The sequence below is a fragment of the Microtus oregoni genome, unplaced genomic scaffold, assembly GCF_018167655.1.
Source record: "Microtus oregoni isolate MIOR12 unplaced genomic scaffold, Mior012 000007F_ref0000211, whole genome shotgun sequence".
NCBI lineage: Eukaryota > Metazoa > Chordata > Mammalia > Rodentia > Cricetidae > Microtus > Microtus oregoni.
In genome coordinates, this window is record NW_024543066.1 from 57,257,073 (window position 1) to 57,275,823 (window position 18,751).

The 18,751-nt window shown below is 39.4% G+C and overlaps 1 protein-coding gene and 1 pseudogene across 2 annotated transcripts in view; both read right to left on the reverse strand.

Annotated features, from left to right (window-relative positions):
• The window catches only part of LOC121450518 (sorting nexin-27), a 104,283-nt gene that overhangs the window by 20,338 nt on the left and 65,194 nt on the right, over positions 1–18,751 (reverse strand). For both annotated transcript variants that reach the window (XM_041655478.1, XM_041655479.1), the window contains exons 5-7: positions 18,430–18,534; positions 1,169–1,247; positions 6–169 (exon numbers count right to left, since the gene is read on the reverse strand). In XM_041655478.1, coding sequence (XP_041511412.1) covers positions 6–169; positions 1,169–1,247; positions 18,430–18,534 — 348 coding nt within the window. The remainder of the gene's footprint in view (positions 1–5; positions 170–1,168; positions 1,248–18,429; positions 18,535–18,751) is intronic.
• Positions 16,312–16,428, reverse strand: LOC121451168 (annotated as a pseudogene).

The following is an 18,751-nucleotide window of genomic DNA, read 5'->3' on the forward strand; positions in this document are numbered from 1 at the left end:
CCCACCTGATGAAAGAAGTATGTAACAGCAAGGTCATTGTCATTTAAGAGGACCTCTTCCTCTGTGGTAAAGAGCCACTTGCGGACAGTCAGGCAGGTGCCGGGCACCGCTGATGTGTAATTCTGGACGTAGAGTTTATGAGGAAATTCATTAGGTGCCAGCTTACGTACTGAAGAAGACAAAATAAAGCAAGCTCAAGTAGAGAGATATTTAGGAGCTTCCCAAGTAGAGATGTACAAGGCAGACTAACATAGTAGCTGCCATTATTTTCAGCGTCAGCTCAAACTCATCAAGAAACTCTACCTCAGGAACACATAACTGCATATCCAGCCAAATCTATCCTTCCTAACTAAGACTCTGGCCAGTGAAGCAAATGACTGAAATCTATTGCTTGAATGACAAGTCTTCCAGCTAACATGATTGCAATGGACGCCAACTCCAAATTCAGTTAAAATGCTTGATCTATGAACTGCTCAGTTACAAACATCAAAGTGGACATGCTAAGTCCACCAAACATCTTCAGAGCAGCCTCTACTCCTACCTAGTTATTGGGCATCTGGATTCTCTCCAATGGCCATTCTCAATGTACTGCATTTATTTATGCAGAACGGAAAATTACTTCTTTCTCATCCACTCCCAAGCCCCAAGGCATTTACACAGTCTAGCCATCCTCTGAGTAGCATCCAAAGAGCCTGGCTCCCCCACACCCCGGGTGGGACCACGGGTGGCGTGTTCCACCACCCTCAGTTTACTACTCCTAATCCCTACACTTGCTTGCTAAGTCCTTTCTTGGCTTTCTAACACTGCAAAAGACGGTTCTTGCTGTATCTCTCCTTTATAGAGAGTGAGGCTAAAGCTTAGAAAGGATAAAATTAGAATCTAAGCATACTGATATCTTACCAATTCTTTATATCTGTGTATTAGGCCACTGAGAGTTAGTAAGAAAAATAATAAGAAGATGGCTGCTCCTTTGGAATCAAAGTTGCTGTCTACTGACAAAAGATTGTAGATGGACAGTGATCAGAAATCCTTTACAAGATCTGCCGAGTCTGCTTGCTGAAGGCAAGCTATGAGTCCTAAAGCTCTTCTTTGGCAAAGCAGTTTCTGTCCACGAGTATTAGAATAAAACACCCCCAAACAAAATATAGTAACAGCCATTAGCACTTACCAAAGGAATGATTGATCACTTCAAATAAGGCAAAGTAATTCACTGTTGTACTGTCCATGCCAACCTTTGCTGCAATAGCCTGAAGTTTAAACATGAGAGAGTTGTTTCAGAAAAAGTAAGTTCAGACAATGCTATGGGGCAGGTATAAGCATGAGAAGGGGAAAGGGAAACACTCTGCATCCTGGCTTCATAAAAACTACAAGACCCACAGCTCTCCTTAAGCTGCTCATGGATACATACACGTGAACCCAAATATAGCTGTCCTCTATGAACATCTCCCAACACAAGCTGACAATATTTTGTCCGTGGTGCCAAAGTTCCTTTTTCAAATATGAATTAATCGCACAAAGGTATTTTTTGAACTTCTTTGTACTAATGTGTATGTATGTGTGTCTGTGTGAATGAATGCCACATATATTAGGATGCCCACAGAAACCAGAAAAGACAATGGATAGCTTAGAACTGAGTTACCTCTCAAGTCCCAACACAGGTGTTTTATATCACTTTAAAAAAGTATACTTGCCAGGCAGTGGTGGCGCACACCTCTAATCCCAGCACTTGGGAGGCAGAGGCACGCGGATCTCTTTGAGTTCAAGGCCAGCTAGTTCCAGGACAGGCTCCAAAGCTACAGAGAAACCCTGTCTCGAAAACACAAAAACAAAAACAAAAAAAGTATACTTGATAAGACAGATCATAAAATGAAAGCAATTTTTAAAAAAATACTTAAAATATTTACTGTTTGTGTGTGTGTCTCTGTGTATGGGGATGGAGGAGATGAGACATGTGGAGGTCAGAGAATCAGTTCTCTTCTAAGGATTAGACTCAGGCTGTCAGGCTTAGAGGAAAAAGACTTTACCCACTGAGTCATCTCACCATACCTGATACCTAGGTTCACAGACTCAGCTTACTTTACTATACACACAAGATCTCAGCCTTTGATTAATTATTTTTATTTTATTTTATGTGTATGAGTGTTTTGCCTGCATGTGTATCTGTGTGACTGGTGCCCATGGAAGCCAGAAGATGTAGATCCACAACGAATGTAGTGATAGGCGGTTATCAGCAGCCATGTGGATGATAGGAACCAAACCTGAGCCCTCTCAGCAAGTGCTGGCTGCTAGGCCATCTCTCTGGATCTGCCAACCTCTGACTCTTATTTGTTTTGGAGACAGGATCTACAATGGCCTTGAACTCCTAGACTCAGTCTCCTAAGTATTTGGATCTATATATGTGTATTTCTGTGCTTAATTCTTGGGCTTAAAACATTGTCAATTCTATTCAGAATTCACAAATTATTTCTATTTTTCAGATGATCTATGTTATAAACTGGGGACACCTCTTTCCTAAGAATTACAGTCCCCAATATCCATGAAAGTCAGAAAACGTTGACAAGCAGCATATTCACAAGAACCAATCCTCTCTGAAAACTAAGAGCCTAACATGACAAATGAGAAGCTGAAAGATTTCATGTGCAAATAAATCACAGTGAAATTACATATATATATATTTTTTTGTGATGTACACATACATCACAAAAAAAGCACACAGCAGCAAACAGTAGTAACAAAATCAGGTTTTAAGAGCATTTCCCATATAGGCAAGGTGTTCATAAAACAGCTAGAAGATGTTGGAAGACTGAACCAAATAAGACTGTATCTTTTCTTCCTGTATCTGCTCACACACCCAGACTAGCTTCATCTGATATTGTGTAGGAACCAGAAATTACAGGTATTCAAAATCAACCTTCTATACTGCATTGATCAAAACTAGAATACTCTCAACTAGGGTTTACAAAATGGCTTCTATCTACAAGATTCAGTATGATGGAGAAGGGAGAGTATTAAAAGAATACCCTAGGTCCAGGCTGGGGAGATGGTCCAGCAGGTAAGAACACTTGCTGCACTTAGAAAGAAGGCACCCACACTGGAACTCCAGTTCCAGGGTACCCAATGCTCTCTGCTGGCCTTTCCAGATAACCACACACAATATTTACATACATATTCACAGATATACAAACATATAAAAATTAAACAACAAAATACCCTAAGTTTTTCTAAAGAAACACTGAAAAAAGTAGAGAACAAGCCAGGTGGTGGTGCACACCTTTAATCCCAGCACTCAGGAGGCAGAGGCAGGTGGATCTCTGTGAGTTCGAGGCCAGCCTGGTCTACAGAGTGAGTTCCAGGACAGTCAAGGCCGTTGCACAGAGAAACCCTGTCTTGAAAAACCAAAAAAGAAAAAGAAAAAAAGGTAAAAACAAACTTTTTTCAGTTATTCCAGTACTATAAAATTTCAAAGATGGCTGGAGTCCTACAGTCAGTTGCTAAAGTATATTGCAGTAGATTAAATGAAGGATAGAGTTTTTTGTTTGATAAAAGGAGTGCTTTGTATAATCACTGATAACCAGAAATCTGTCTGTCTCCCTGAAAATCTTGATCAAGTTCAGGCAAATAAATGGGCCTGCAAGCAGTGCTGACACCTGTCACCCAGACTGTGATCTTGATTGCTATTTCTCACTGGAGAACCAAGACTGGTAGAGCAAGGCAGGGCATGTCTACATAAGAGACCAAGATATCTTGTTTTAATGAAATGCCCCATAAGCTAATGGATGGTACCAAAAGTACATAGGAACAGACATGAAGGAACTTCCTTTGGTCAAACATGCAATCATTTGAGCACTGAAGAAATAGTAACATGTTTTTTTTTAATCACATTTAATTAGAAATTTACCTGTAATTAAAAATAAACTATTAACAATTGTTGTACCGGACAACACTGGAAACAACTAAGGCATCAATTCTTTAATTTGAAAATTGTTAATAAAGGAAAGAATTAAATTTCTAACATTTCGCTCCCACAAACAGCCTTTCAGACTAAATTAACAGCCTTAATTGAGAAGGAAAAGTTACTTACAGAAGAATTTTAGTTACATGAAAAAAATTTCAGTTTAAAAATGCCGGCTTTCTGGGCTGTCCTGCCAGGGCAAACTCTGACTCTCTTTTTTTTATATATATATATTTATTTATTATGTATACAATATTCTGTCTGTATGCCTGAAGGCCAGTTGAGGGCGCCAGATGTCTTTACAGATGGTTGTGAGCCACCATGTGGTTGCTGGGAATTGAACTCAGGACCTTTGGAAGAGCAGGCAATGCTCTTAACCACTGAGCCATCTCTCCAGCCCCCAAACTCTGACTCTTTTACGCAGGTGGTTCGTGCAGTTTGCAAGCACAGGCTGCTGAAGCTCGCTTGCTGGCAGGGACCTTGAAATGCCATAGAGTTGTGGCAGTAAACATGGCTACAGCCAGTACCTCAGCCATGGGCTGAGGAATGGGCTACATCTAGCAGGCAAAGCCACGCCTTTAATCCTACTGATATTGCTTGGTAAATTAAAGACTCATGTGGTCAGAAAAAGAGAGATATACAGTAAAGAGAGATTCAAAGACAAAGAAAATTTTTAAATGGTTTACAGTGTGTTAAAAATATATGTAGACTAAAAGTTCTTAAAGTTTAAGACTGAAGTTCTTAAAGTAAAAAGCAAAAAAAAAAAGGAAGAGAGTTGTTGTGTGTGGTAGTACACACCTTTAATCCCAACACTTGAAAGGCAGAGGGAGATTGACCTCTGTGACTTCAAGGTGTGGTAGCACACACCTTTAATCCCAGTGTCTGGAAGGCAGAGACAAACAGTTCTCTGTGAGTTCAAGGTGTAGTAGTGTACACCTTTAATCCCGAATGCCTGGGAGGCAGAGACAGGTGGATCTCTGAGAGTTCAAAGACAGCCTGGTCTACAGAGTTACTTCAGGTCAAAGATACAGAGAACCTGTCTCAAAAAGCAAAGAGTTAAAAGTAAAAAAAAACAAAATAGAGGTTAAAACAAAGCTGCACAAAGATGGAAAATACACAGAGAATTTTGATACTGTATGCTATTATGCTCTCTTTGAATTGTTTGAATGCTGAGGAAGGAGCAACAGATGCCAAAAGATATTTGTTTATAAATGCTGCTGAACTAATCCAACACAGATACTTTGAAAATGCCTTGACTTTGAAATTTGGATCTAAGGACATGATGATTTGGAAAGGAGTTTCTTATTTTGTTTTCACAGAAGATGAGACCCTGTTCATTTCTTCTATTCCGATTTGGTATGATGAACCACGCCCTCCTGAAGGGTTGGTGTGAACATCTTCAGAAAATTGCTTCGCTCAACTGCCAACTGAGATGAAACTAGCACACAGGTTATACCATGAAAGACCTAATTAATGACGCCCCCATTCAGCAGGAAGCAGTTTGGAGAGAAAAAAACTGCGCCCATGTTCCCAAATATGGTTTATAAACGTTCTTTTACATTTAAAGGGGGAAATGATATAGGTATGAATAATTTGCATAAGTATAGATTTTGCTTTATTGATAGAGATTTAAGGTCAATTTTGTTATATGTATATGTATTTCTGATATTGATTAAGGTATTGTGATTGTGTAGTTCATTATTAAAATGTAATGTAAAATTAGGAAATATAGGTTCTTGATGGATAATCATAAATAATAGTCAAGTTTGTAGTCATGTTAGTTAATATTTTCTAGATGTGCGTAGATATATTTTAGATAGGCATTCTTCATATTTTTCAAAGATTATAGAATATGGCATTTTAAATGTTTTAATAACTTAGGACTTTTAATGACAATGAGACACTCTGCTCCTGGCAGCACCAATCTACTTCAAGAGGAAGATGGGCATCGAAGAGGCTCGTTATGGAGTTTGATAGCCATTTCGGCAAGAAACTGCTCTTGCCTGGACTATTGCATAAACTGGACACAGAGAACCCACAGAGAGAGGACTACTGAACTTGCCTAAGGTGAGATGATCTTTCGGGGTGCCTGATTCATGAAAGAGTCTGCGAGACATTCTGCAGGACACAACAGATAGTGACTGAACTGACTTTGAAATTTCCTGCTTTGTGGAAATGAAATGTCTGCTGGAAACTATGGGCCTGTAGGCCGAAGATGGATGCCCCAACGGTACAGAGGAACTTTGGGTGACTGTCCAGGCAGCGAGATGTCTCTGTCGTTTCTAGAGTTTTAAAAGTTGCTTTTTTCTTGTTTGCTTAGGTAGTATTGTATCTTTCTGGAGTCTTTGATGGAGTTAAGAATAGTTAGTTATAGTTATAGTTTTCCTTAGTTATGATAAAGATTATTGTAACTTTTACTTGATAACTGTTTCGTTATATGTAATTTTGCTATGTTAAAGCCTTTTTTTTTGTTTAAACAGAAAAAGGGGAAATGATGGAGGAAGGTCATTGGCTAATAAGGAACTGCCTTGGCCCATTTTATTGGTTAGAAGATAGGTGGGAGGAGTAAACAGAACATAACGCTGGGAGGAAGAGGAAGTGAGCTCAGACTCGACAGCTCTCCTCTTGGGAGCAGACGCCTCAGAGAGACGCCATGCTCCTGGCTCCTGGACAGACGCACGCTATGAAGCTCCGACCCAGGATGGATATAGGCTAGAATCTTCCCGGTAAGCGCACCTAGGGGCGCAACACAGATGATTAGAAATTGGCTAAATTAATATGTGAGAATTAGCCTAGAAGAGGCTAGATAGAAATGGGCCAAGCAGTGTTTAAATGAATACAGTTTGTGTGTTGCTATTTCGGGGCATAAGCTAGCCGAGCAGGCGGCCGGGGTGCCGGGGAGGCAGCCCCGCCACTCTAATTTCAACAGATTGGCACCCAACGTTTGGTTTTAGAACCTCTCCTTTCCCCGCTCAGCTGCCAGCCGTGCGTTCGGCTTGGCGGGAGCCCTCCCTTCCTCAGCCGCCGCCTGTGCCTTGCAGCGGCGGCCTTGGTCTCCCCATGTGGATTTAAACTCCACAGGCCCGCGTAGTCTCTGCCGCATGGTTTGCTCTTTTCTGAGTCGTTTTTAAATCTCCCTTGCAAGCACAGCTCTTAAGTGGTGCGAACCAGAGAACACGGTTGCTGAAAGCTGCAACCCCTCAGGGTGACTCTGTCACGTGGAGGCATAAGCGGCTTCCAGGTTGCTCTTCTCTACCCCTGGATTCTGGGTTTCTGGTTCCGTCTCTGGAATTGATTTACTTACATTTACTTTGTTGAGCAACTTACATTTTCCAGTTTTTAACAAATACTAGGCAGACTCTGAAACAGGACCCTGTTTTCGTTGCAACTTGGGAACAGCGCCACCTGCTGGATAATAGGTAATATGGCAGTTTTCGTTTCCAAGGCGAATTTTACTGTTCTGGTTACCAATACAATGGGTTATATCATGCAAGGTTTATATGACTATGGGGATAACTTAATTTACTGGTTACTAGGTTTCAGTATTCTTTTGCATATTCTATCATTTAGGAAGATCATGGCACTCCTAAGAACCATACAATCTTTACTAGAAACTCATGCAGGTCAGGAGATTCAGGATTCAAAAGAGACAATAATAAAGACAATAATAAAAAGACTTGAAATGACTGAAGAAATGACTGGAGCTGGTGAACAGAGTAATAAGGCACAAGGACAGGATACAATGCCAAAACCAGCTATTAGAACTGGCTTACCCAAGGTTTTAGCGGCATACCCTATACGTAATTCTGACAAAGCGTCAACTTCTAAAGGCTCAAAGGGAGTCAGAGAAGCTAGACGGACGCCAATAGCAATAAATGATCTAAAAGAAATTAAGCAAGCTATTGTTAATTTTGGCTTGCACTCTGCATAGGTAAACAAAATGGTAAGGACTTGGGCTTCTAATGCTAGAGCTACCCCCCATGATTTCCATCAGTTAGTGTCTGCAGTTTTAGATAATGGACTTCCTTGATGCTTGGAATTTATTTCAGAGAAGAATTCAAACATATGGAACAGCAAGGAAGAGCAAAAGGTGTCGAGGTTTCCCAAGATCAAATTCTTTTTTTTTTTTTTTTTTTGGAAGATCAAATTCTTGGTGCAGGAGAATACGCTGATCCACAGGTCCAAGCTCTTTATGATAATGAAGTACTGTGTCTATGTCACCAAGCAGCTTTAAATGCTTGGAATAGGATACAAGATCCAGCAAAAAGGGTTGAATCATTTACCAGAATTAGGCAGGGACAGAGAGAACCCTTTACTGACTTTTTGCAAAGATTAATTAAGGCTCTGGACATAGGGGTAACAGACCCAGAAGCTAGACGAATACTTCTTGAATCTCTAGCTTTTGAGAATGCAAACATAGAATGCAAAAAGATAATTGGGCCTTTAAAGTCTACATCAGCACCTATGGATGAATGGATTCAGCATACGATGAATGTTGAGACGTTTAGCTATAACGATGAATCTTGGGTAGAAGCAATTTCCACAGCAATGAGGAGACATCAAACTGCCAGGTGTTTTAATTGTGGTAAATTAGGACATCTGAAAAGGGATTGCAGGCACAGAATTTCTAGGAATATTATCTCCTCTGGGAATGACAAAAATAGGAGACCTAGGCCTTCAGGTATATGTAGGAGATGCGGTAAAGGCAGACATTGGTCCAACGAATGCAGGTCAACAACAGACAAACAAGGCAACCCGATACCATCAGGAAACTCCTTGAGGGGCCTCTCGCAGGTCCCCAAGCCAACAGTGGCCCAGTCATTCCCAGTCACAGTGGAGAACGTGCCTCACCAAGAAAATTAAAAGCTCCAATTTCTGCTGTAAAAAGTAATACTGGTCTAAATGATGAAATACGTGTGGAGGATGAGTCAAAAAACCCAGTAGGACAGAGTAAACGTATATTTTGGCAGACTTCTATTAATGATCAAAGACCAAAGCTAAAAGTCTGTATAAATGGCACTTTTATTGAAGGCTTATTAGACACAGGTGCGGATGTAAGTATCATTACCCCAGAATCTTGGCATCCGAATTGGCCTCTTCAAGAGGTAGATGTTCAGTTCCTGGGAATTGGAACCCTATATCGTGTAAAACAAAGCACAAGATGGGTTGAATGCATAGGGCCCGAAGGGCAAATAGGAAGACTAAGGCCATATATAGCCAATATTGCCATAAATTTATGGGGCCGTGACCTGTTACAGCAATGGAATACCCAGATTAACATTCCTGTAGTTCCAGGAACTCATAATTCTGGGAAGGATATGATGAGGTATTATGGGAAAAGGTCACCAGCCATTCAGGCTGTACAAGAACATACAGCAAATATCAAACCTTTAGAGGTACCAACAGCCTTACCTTTAAAATGGCTAACTGAGAAGCCAATATGGATCAAACAGTGGCCTCTAGCTGAAGATAAACTACAGGCATTGGAACAGCTGGTACAGGAGCAACTAGATGCTCACCACATTGAAGAATCAACCAGCCCTTGGAATTCTCCTGTGTTTGTTGTAAAAAAGAAATCTGGTAAATGGAGAATGGTGACAGATCTAAGAGCTGTCAACAAAGTAATTCAACCTATGGGCTCACTACAATCTGGAATTCCTTTGCCTTCTCTGTTACCAAAAGGATGGCCTCTTATAGTTATTGATTTGAAAGATTGTTTTTCACTATACCGTTACAAGAAAAGGATAGAGAAAAATTTGCCTTCACAGTGCCTACTTATAATAATTCTCAGCCTAATAGGAGATATCAATGGACTGTCCTCCCACAGGGTATGCTCAATAGTTCTACACAGTGCCAATATTTTGTAAGTAGGCGATTGGAAATAATTCGTAAACAATTCCCCAAGTCCATAATTTATCATTACATGGATGACATCTTGTTATCTGATTCAAATAAAGATACTTTAGAAAGGATGTTTGAAGAAGTAAAGAAAGTCTTGCCTAGGTGGGGATTACAAATTGCCCCTGAAAAGATTCAAAGAGGAAATTCTATTAATTACCTAGGTTATAGAATAAGGTTAGAGAAAATTAAAACGCAAAAGGCACAAATTAGGAGAGACCGGTTAAAGACCCTTAATGACTTCCAAAGATTGTTAGGAGACATTTCCAGTCTACGACCAGCTGTTGGGATAACACCTGATCTAATAGTTCATTTAAACAAAACCTTAGATGGTGATAAAGATTTGAATAGTACAAGAAAACTGACAGCTGAAGCAGAAAAGGAACTGACAATGATTGAGGAAAAATTACAGGAGGCACATGTGGATAGGGTGAACCCAAATCTTAGCTGCATCCTAGTCATATTGCCTTCCAGAATTTCTCCTACAGGGATTCTAATGCAGAGGGTAGATATTATTTTAGAGTGGATATTTATACCTAATAAACAAGGTAAAAAATTAAAAACTTATGTGGAAAAAGTCTCTGAATTAATTATAAAAGGTAAGCTGAGACTTCGTCAACTAGCAGGTATAGACCCAGCAGAAATTATAGTGCCTTTTACTACTGAAGAAATAAAAAAGTTATGGGAAGACAATGAACCGTGGCAAAGAGCTTGTGCTAATTTTTTGGGAGAAATTAATAGCAACTATCCCAAAAGTGGTAGACTTAACCTCATAAAAAGAACTTCTTGGATTCTTCCTAGAATTGTACGTGATGCTCCAATAACTGGAGCCCGTACGTTCTATACTGATGCAAATAAATCAGGGAAAGCAGCATACAAGTCAGATGAATTGAGTAAGGTGGAACAAAGCCCCTATAATTCTGTCCAGAAGGCAGAATTATATGCCATTCTTATGGTGCTAAGGGATTTTAAAGAACCTCTTAATATAGTTACAGATTCACAATATGCAGAAAGAGTTATCTTGCATATTGAAACCGCTGAATTTATACCAGATGACACAGAGTTGACTTCATTGTTTATCCAGGTACAAGACATAATCAGGAACAGGCTTTGTCCGATGTACATAACACACATCCGGTCCCATACAGGTCTGCCTGGTCCTCTAGCCCAAGGCAACGCTGAGATCGATCAATTATTGATTGGAAGTATGTTGCAGGCCTCAGAATTTCATAAGAAGCATCATGTCAATAGTAAAGGCCTAAAGAAAGAATTTTCCATTACTTGGCAACAAGCTAAGGACATTATAAAGAGATGTCCTACTTGTTCTTTCTATAATCAAACACTGTTGCCTGAAGGGAGTAACCCAAAGGGCACTAAGAGAAATGAAATCTGGCAGATGGATGTGTTCCACTTTATGGAATTTGGTAAATTAAAATATGTACACCACACCATAGACACGTATTCAGGTTTTCAATGGGCTACTGCCCTGAGCTCAGAAAAGGCTGATTCAGTAATCACACATTTATTGGAAGTTATGGCCATCATGGGTATACCCGCGCAAATAAAGACAGATAATGGTCCAGCATATGTATCTAAGAAAATGAAATGCTTTTTTGATTATTATAATATAAAACACATTACAGGTATACCAAATAATCCTACAGGTCAGGCAGTTATAGAAAGATCAAATCGTACTATAAAGGATATGCTGAACAAACAGAAAGGGACCGAAAATACTCCCAGAAATAGATTACATAATGCTTTATTAACCTTGAATTTTTTCTTAACGCTAATGAGAAAGGAACGACAGCAGCAGAAAGACATTGGATAATGGAAATGTCTGCTGAACTAAATCAACCGATTTATTTCAAAGATGTGCTGACCTCTCAGTGGAAGCCAGGAGATGTGCTACGTTGGGGAAGGGGTTTTGCTCTTGTTTCCACAGGAGAAGAAAAATTGTGGATACCATCAAAATTAATAAAGTTTCGATTTGAAGAGGAGAAACCTCTTGGAAAGGAGAAATGACAACTCATCCACAATGATGATATTCATACAGTTGGTAAGAAAAACATATAGAATGGGGGCAGGGTTCTGTTCCTATCTCCACAGGAAAACACTCATCTTTGATAAATTCACGGGACCCTGGATGTTTGGATACTGACAGATGGAAAAATACCTGCCCAATAGGAAATATCAAGAAAACTGGATGGGTTGTATAAGTAATATTAAACCATATTTCTAAATTTATAAAGCTGGTTTTGAAGTTGGACTCTGGCTCAGTCCCTCTCCAATTCCAAGCCTGTTAGTAAGAGAAAAACCCAGAGTTTCTGGAGTTTCTGTCTCATGTCAAGAGCCATGATGTGGGACAGAAAGAAATATGAGTTTAGAAAACATCTTTGCTTTTCTTCATATCTATCATACTTTTCATTGAATATATCTATCATGTCTTTCATTGACTATATATATATATGTCTATATATGTCTATATGATTAATGTTTAAGTTTTTCATAATGAACAATGAGTTTTTCCTGAAGTGACATTTGAAGTTTCCAGGAAGAAGATGGGGCCCCATAACAACAACTCCACCTGGTTGATATGACGTCATGATACTGATAGCGCTACTACAAGACCTGCTTTGGGTACCAGCTGCACAAGACAGTTCCAACTTGGTTAGCTGAAATGGTGCACATCTTATACAACATTTTGGCCAGACCTGCACAAAATACTCAGAGACTATTGGCAATTCTAAAAGACATTGATCTTGAAATTTAACCATCATTTTACTTTCACAGGATCCCCAGAAAGAACGTCGCCCCCATGACAGCTGGAAGTAATTCTAGAGGACGACCTCCCCTCTCCCAGTAAAGTTTGCCCTTGGGTTTAGGGACATCATTTAGGGGTTGATTATAGTTAGTATACGATTGGGGGTTGGGGGAAGAATTTTATAAGCTCAGGGATCATTTTGAAAAAAAAGAGGGATGATGGGATAATAGATTTGTAATTGTGAGTTACTGTTTTTAGACAAATATATTGGTATAGATTCTTGTATATTGATACAAAGTTAAATTATATTGAATATTGTATGCATGCATGTTTCTACCTCCGTTTAAAACATTTTTATGTATTGACATATATTGTATTGATATATATAGTATATATTTACCATATTGCAGTGTACATTTCTACCTCTGATTAAGATACTTATATAATGTTTGTGTATTGATATATATTTAGCTACTGCAATGTATATTTGTACATTGTTTATATCGTTTATTGTCTTAGTCTTTAAGTTAGATAGATATTGAGAATTATATAGACTAATAGTCATCTAAGTTTGTCATTTATAATTAGACTAATCAGGTTCTTTAGATATATAGAGATTATACTCAGTATGGATAGATAGTCTTCAACTTCTTCAAAGAGCTGTAGAAAATGGCCTTTAATCTAACTCAGAGTTTTGTGGTAGTGAGACACAATTGCTCCTGGCAACACAGCTCTATTCCCGAGAAAATGTTGAGCACCAAAGACATTCCACCTGGAGCCTTTCTTTTTGGCAGAACTGGCCTTTGGGCAAAGAAATGCCCATACCTCAACCACTGACAAAGATACAGAGCGTGTATCAATGGATAAAACAGGACTGTCATATCCTGCCAAGACAGGGTAAGATAGTTTTGAAAAGTTGCTTGCCTTTGAAAATGGTATGTCAGTTATGTTAGGCCTTAGTCAAAGTTGGTTGCTTCAACGCTGCTAACGTGACTTTGGGTGATTGCCCAGGTAGCTAGTTGTCTCTGTGATTTGTTGCATGTTTTGGAAGTTGTTTTACTGAACTTCCTAATTACCCAGGTAACATTATTTCCCTTCTCAGATCTTAGATGGGGTTGAAGACTATATAGATGTAGTTACTTTTCTCTCATGACTTGGCCAAGTTATTTATTATACAAGACCTAAGCTAGTTAGAATAGGATATTTGTACTTATTGTATATAATTTCATAGTAGGTTTAGAACTCTCTTATTTAAACAAAAGGGGGAGGTGTTACGGGAGGTCCTCCCACTCCTCCAGCCTATCGCCGCTGAGATACCAGCCCATTGGGGCGTGGTCTCTCTCCCTTTAAAAAAGCGGCCACTTCCCTCTCCTCTCTCTCTTCACTTCCTGCTCCGCCGGCGACTAGACTCCCTTCCTGGTTGCGCAGAGGGCTGACGGTGATCTGTAAGTTTTTTCCCCTTTAAATAAATACCACCCTATTAATCATAATTTAAAACTTTGAACTGAAAACCAGCACTTAGCAACTTTTGTGGAATTATTGATTAAGGCAATGATTATCAATGAACAAAAGAAACTTTGCAGTGAAAAGTCTAGGTAAACTCTCAAGTTACTGACTAAGCACGTTAACACTGAATGGACAACTCGAGACCGAGAGTGCCTACTGAGAAGCAACACATTGTATTACTATGTATTTATAGTATTTAAAAACAAAACTTAAATATAATCAAGCCTCTAGAGTAAATTTCTATTTATAGAAAATACAGGGAACTGCAAGGACATGGTAAATGACCTACAAGGAAACAAGCAGATAAATTCGGAATGACCCACTTCTGCGAACACACAAAAGCAGGAAAGGGAGACTGCTTTATATTGAGTCAAAATTAAGACCAAATGTGATAAAAAGACCTATTTTCAACCAGATTTTTTTTTGCATGACATTCCATTGTTTATTTCACTTTTTTCTTTTTTTATTGATATCTATTGAGCTGTACATTTTTCTCTGCTCCCTTCTCTGCCTCTCCCCTCCCCCTTTCAATCCTCCCCCCAAGGTCCCCATGCTCCCAATTTACTCAGGAGGTCTTGTCTTTTTCTACTTTCTACTTCCCATGTAGATTAGATCTATGTAAGTCTCTCTTAGTGTCCGCATTGTTGTCTAAGTTCTCTGGGATTGTGGTTTGTAGGCTGGCTTTCTTTATGTTTAAAAACCACCTATGAGTGAGTACATGTGATAATTGTCTTTATGTGTCTGGGTTACCTCACTCAAAATGATGTTTTCTAGCTCCATCCATTTTCCTGCAAAATTCAAGATGTCATTTTTTTCTGCTGTGTAGTACTCCACTGTGTAAATGTACCACATTTTCCTTATCCATTCTTCGGTTGAGGGGCATTTAGGTTGTTTCCAGCTTCGACAAACAAAGCTGCTATGAGCATAGTTGAGCACATGTCCTTCTGGCACGATTGAGCATCCTTTGGATATATACCCAAAAGTGGTATTACTGGGTCTTGAGGAAGGTTGTTTCCTAATTTTCTGAGAAATCGCCACACAAACATCCAAAGGGGTTGTACCAGCTTGCATTCCCACCAGCAATGCAGAAGTGTTCCCTTTTCCCCACAACCTCTCCAGCATAAGTTGTCATCAGTGTTTTTGTTCTTGGCCATTCTTACAGGTGTAAGATGGAATCTCAGAGTTGTTTTGATTTGCATTTCTCTGATGACTAAGGATGCTGAACATTTCCTTAAGTGTCTTTCAGCCATTTTAGATTCTTCTGTTGAGAGTTCTCTGTTTAGGTCTGTATTCCATTTTTTATTGGATTATTTGATCTTTTGGTGTCCAATTTCTTGAGTTCTTTGTATATTTTGGAGATCAGACCTCTGTCTGATGTGTAGTTAGTGAAGATCTTTTCTCATTTTGTAGGTTGTTGTCTTGTCTTGTTGACTGTGTCCTTTGCTTTACAGAAGCTTCTCAGTTTCAGGGGGTCCCACTTATTAATTGTTTCTCTCAATGTCTGTGCTGATGGGGTTATGTTTAGGAAGTGGTTCCCTGTGCCAATGCGTTTAAGTGTACTTCCCACTTTCTATTCTATAAGGTTCAGTGTGGCTGGCTTTATGTTGAGGTCTTTGATCCATTTTGACTTGAGTTTTGTGCATGGTGATAGATATGGGTCTATTTTCATTCTTCTACATGTTGATACCCAGTTATGCCAGCACCATTTGTTAAATATGCTTTCTTTTTTTCCATTTGATATTTTTTGCTTCTTTATCAAAGATCAGGTGTTCGAAGATGTGTGGATTGATATCCGGGTCTTCTGTTTGGTTCCATTGTCCTCCTTTCTATTCTTATGCCAATACCAGGCTGTTTTCAGTACTGTAGCTCTGTAATAGAGTTTGAAGCCAGGGATTGTGATGCCTCTAGACGATCCTGGATTTTTTGCTTTTCCAAATGAAGTTGAGAACCGTTCATTCGAGGTCATTGAAGAATTTTGCTGGGATTTTGTTGGGCTTTCAACCAGATTTCTTACAAATGAACTATAAAAAATTTATTTATTAATTATACAGTGTTCAGTCTGCATGCCAGAAAAGGGAACCAGATCAAATTACAGATGGTTGTGAGCCACCATATGGTTGCTGGGAATTGAACTCAGGACTTCTGAAAGAGCAGTTTGTGCTCTTAACCTCTGAGCCATCTCTCCAGCCCCAGCCTACAGCACTTGGTATTCCCAGGTGGTCTCCCATCCAAGTACTAACCAGGCCCGACTGCTTAGCTTCCGAGATCAGACGAGATTGGGCACACTCAGGGTCTTATGGCCGTAGACAAAATTTATTTTGATAATTGAAAAATTCTAACTATGGAGTTAATTAATAGTAAGAAATGGTACCCTTTTTATTTTTTTTAATAATTTATTTTATTTAATTACGTACATTGGTACTTTGCCTGCATCTATCTCTATGTGAGAATGGCAGATATTGGAGTTATAGACAGCTGTTAACTGCCATGTGGGTGCTGGGAATTGAATCCAAGTTCTCTGGAAGAACAGTCAGTGCTCTTAACCACTGAGCCATCTCTCCAGCCCCATGGTGCCCTCTTTAAAATCTGATAATGACATTGGTTATGTATAAAGAATGTGCATGTTTTAGATGTATGCTGGAGTAGACACAGGTCTGTATGGACTTTGCAAAAAAAAAAAGAAGAAGAAGAAGAGGAAGAGGAAGGAGAAGGAGAAAGAGAAGAAAGAAGGAGAAGGAGGAGACCTTCAGAGGAAAGGGAAAGGGGTACATGGTGTAAATGTGGCAAGATCTTGATGTTGATAATTACTAAACATAACTAATGAAGGAACGGGAGAGTAGTTCAGTGGTAGAATACTTGCCCAAGGCCCGAGCACCATAAAAAGAAGTGTATAGAGAAATGTATGATATATTAAACAAGTGTTTTGCAAGGCTGGAAAGATGGCTCTGTGGGTAAAGGAGTAGTCGCTGTGCAAGTGTGAGAAGCACAGTTCAGTCTCTCACACCCATAGAAATGCAGGGCCTACTTTTAACCATGTCCCTAGGAGGCGGAGACAAGGAATCCCAAAATCAAGTTGGCTAGAAAGACTTGCTAAATCATTTAGCAAGAGACCCTGCCTTAGTCTGTAAAATAGGGGCAACCTAAGAAGGCACCTCTGGCTTCCACAAGCATACATACATGTACATTACAACATACATGTGCATCTCTACAAGCACATGTATGAGCATATAACACACACATACAAGCTTCAAGGGGACTAGGGAGATGGCTTCGTGGGTAAGAGCACTTGCTGGACAAGCATGAGGGTCTGAGTCTGAATCCCTAGCACTCACATAAAAGGGTGAGATGACCTATATGCACTCAAGATTGTAACCCAGCACTGTCAGGGGTGAAGTCAGGAGGGCTGCTTGAGCTTGCTGGTCAACAGCCTAGAGATTCTGTCTCAAAGGAATAAGACAGAGAGTGATACCTAATATTTAGGAAGAAGACAATGTCAACCTCTGATCTCCATAATTACAAGAATGCACAAGCCAACACATGCACAAACACACATGCATACATGCAAACCTGCTCATAAACCTGAACATACCACATACGTACACATTTTTCTTTTAATTTTTGTTTTCTGGAGACAGGGTTTCTCAGTTCAGCTCTGGCTATCCTGGAACTTGCTCTGTAGACCAGGCTAGCCTCAAATTCAAGAGATCTGCCTGCCTCTGCCTCCCGAGTGCTGGGATTAAAGGTGTGTGTGACCACTGCCTGGCTACATATAGCATTTTTTTTTCTTTTTTCTTTCTTTTTTTTTTTTTTTAGGTTTTTCAAGACCAGGTTTCTCTGTAGCTTTAGAGTATGTCCCGGAACTAGTTCTTGTAGACCAGGCTGGTCTCGAACTCACAGAGACCTGCCTGCCTCTGCTGGGATTAAAGGCGTGTGCCATCACCACCTAGCACACACAGCATTTTTTAAAAAGGGTTGTTTTGTTTTTACAACAACAGAGAATTATAACCACTGCACTCTGGGATATTTACTGTACTTTTTTTTTTTTTAAATACAAGGTTTTGTTATACAGTCCTGGCTACCTTAGTACTTGCAACATTCTTGCCTTAGCCTCCCAAGTGCTAGGATTACAAGCATGCATCAATACACCCAGCTCTCATATACCTTTCTTTTAAGAAGGGCAAAAATACTTCACATTAGCAATATGTATTAGCAAATGTACCCTGAACATTTTGTACATAGTAACTCATTTAATTTTTTACTCATCATCACATCTTCCAATGTCAAGCTGACTTGCTCAGGTTTAACTTACCTGGTACACTTGGTCTGTAGTGCTGTTCTTTTTAACTCTGACGGTGACTGTTGTTCCATCCGGTAAAGCTACTCTCAGCTCTACATCAGACACACCATTGTAATTCTAAAGGAAAAGAAAACATTTGCAGCCCAGTAAATTTTCACTCCTTGCTACAATGCTAGCAAAACAATAATCTAATGTAAGAAATAGGAAATAAATTCTATTAAAATGAGGAAAAATAAAGTCTTAAAAGTTAATATATTTACAACTCGTACAGCATAAGTTTAACTCATGTTCCCATTTCAAAACAAAATACTGTTGAGAAAGTCTAGATGGAGTC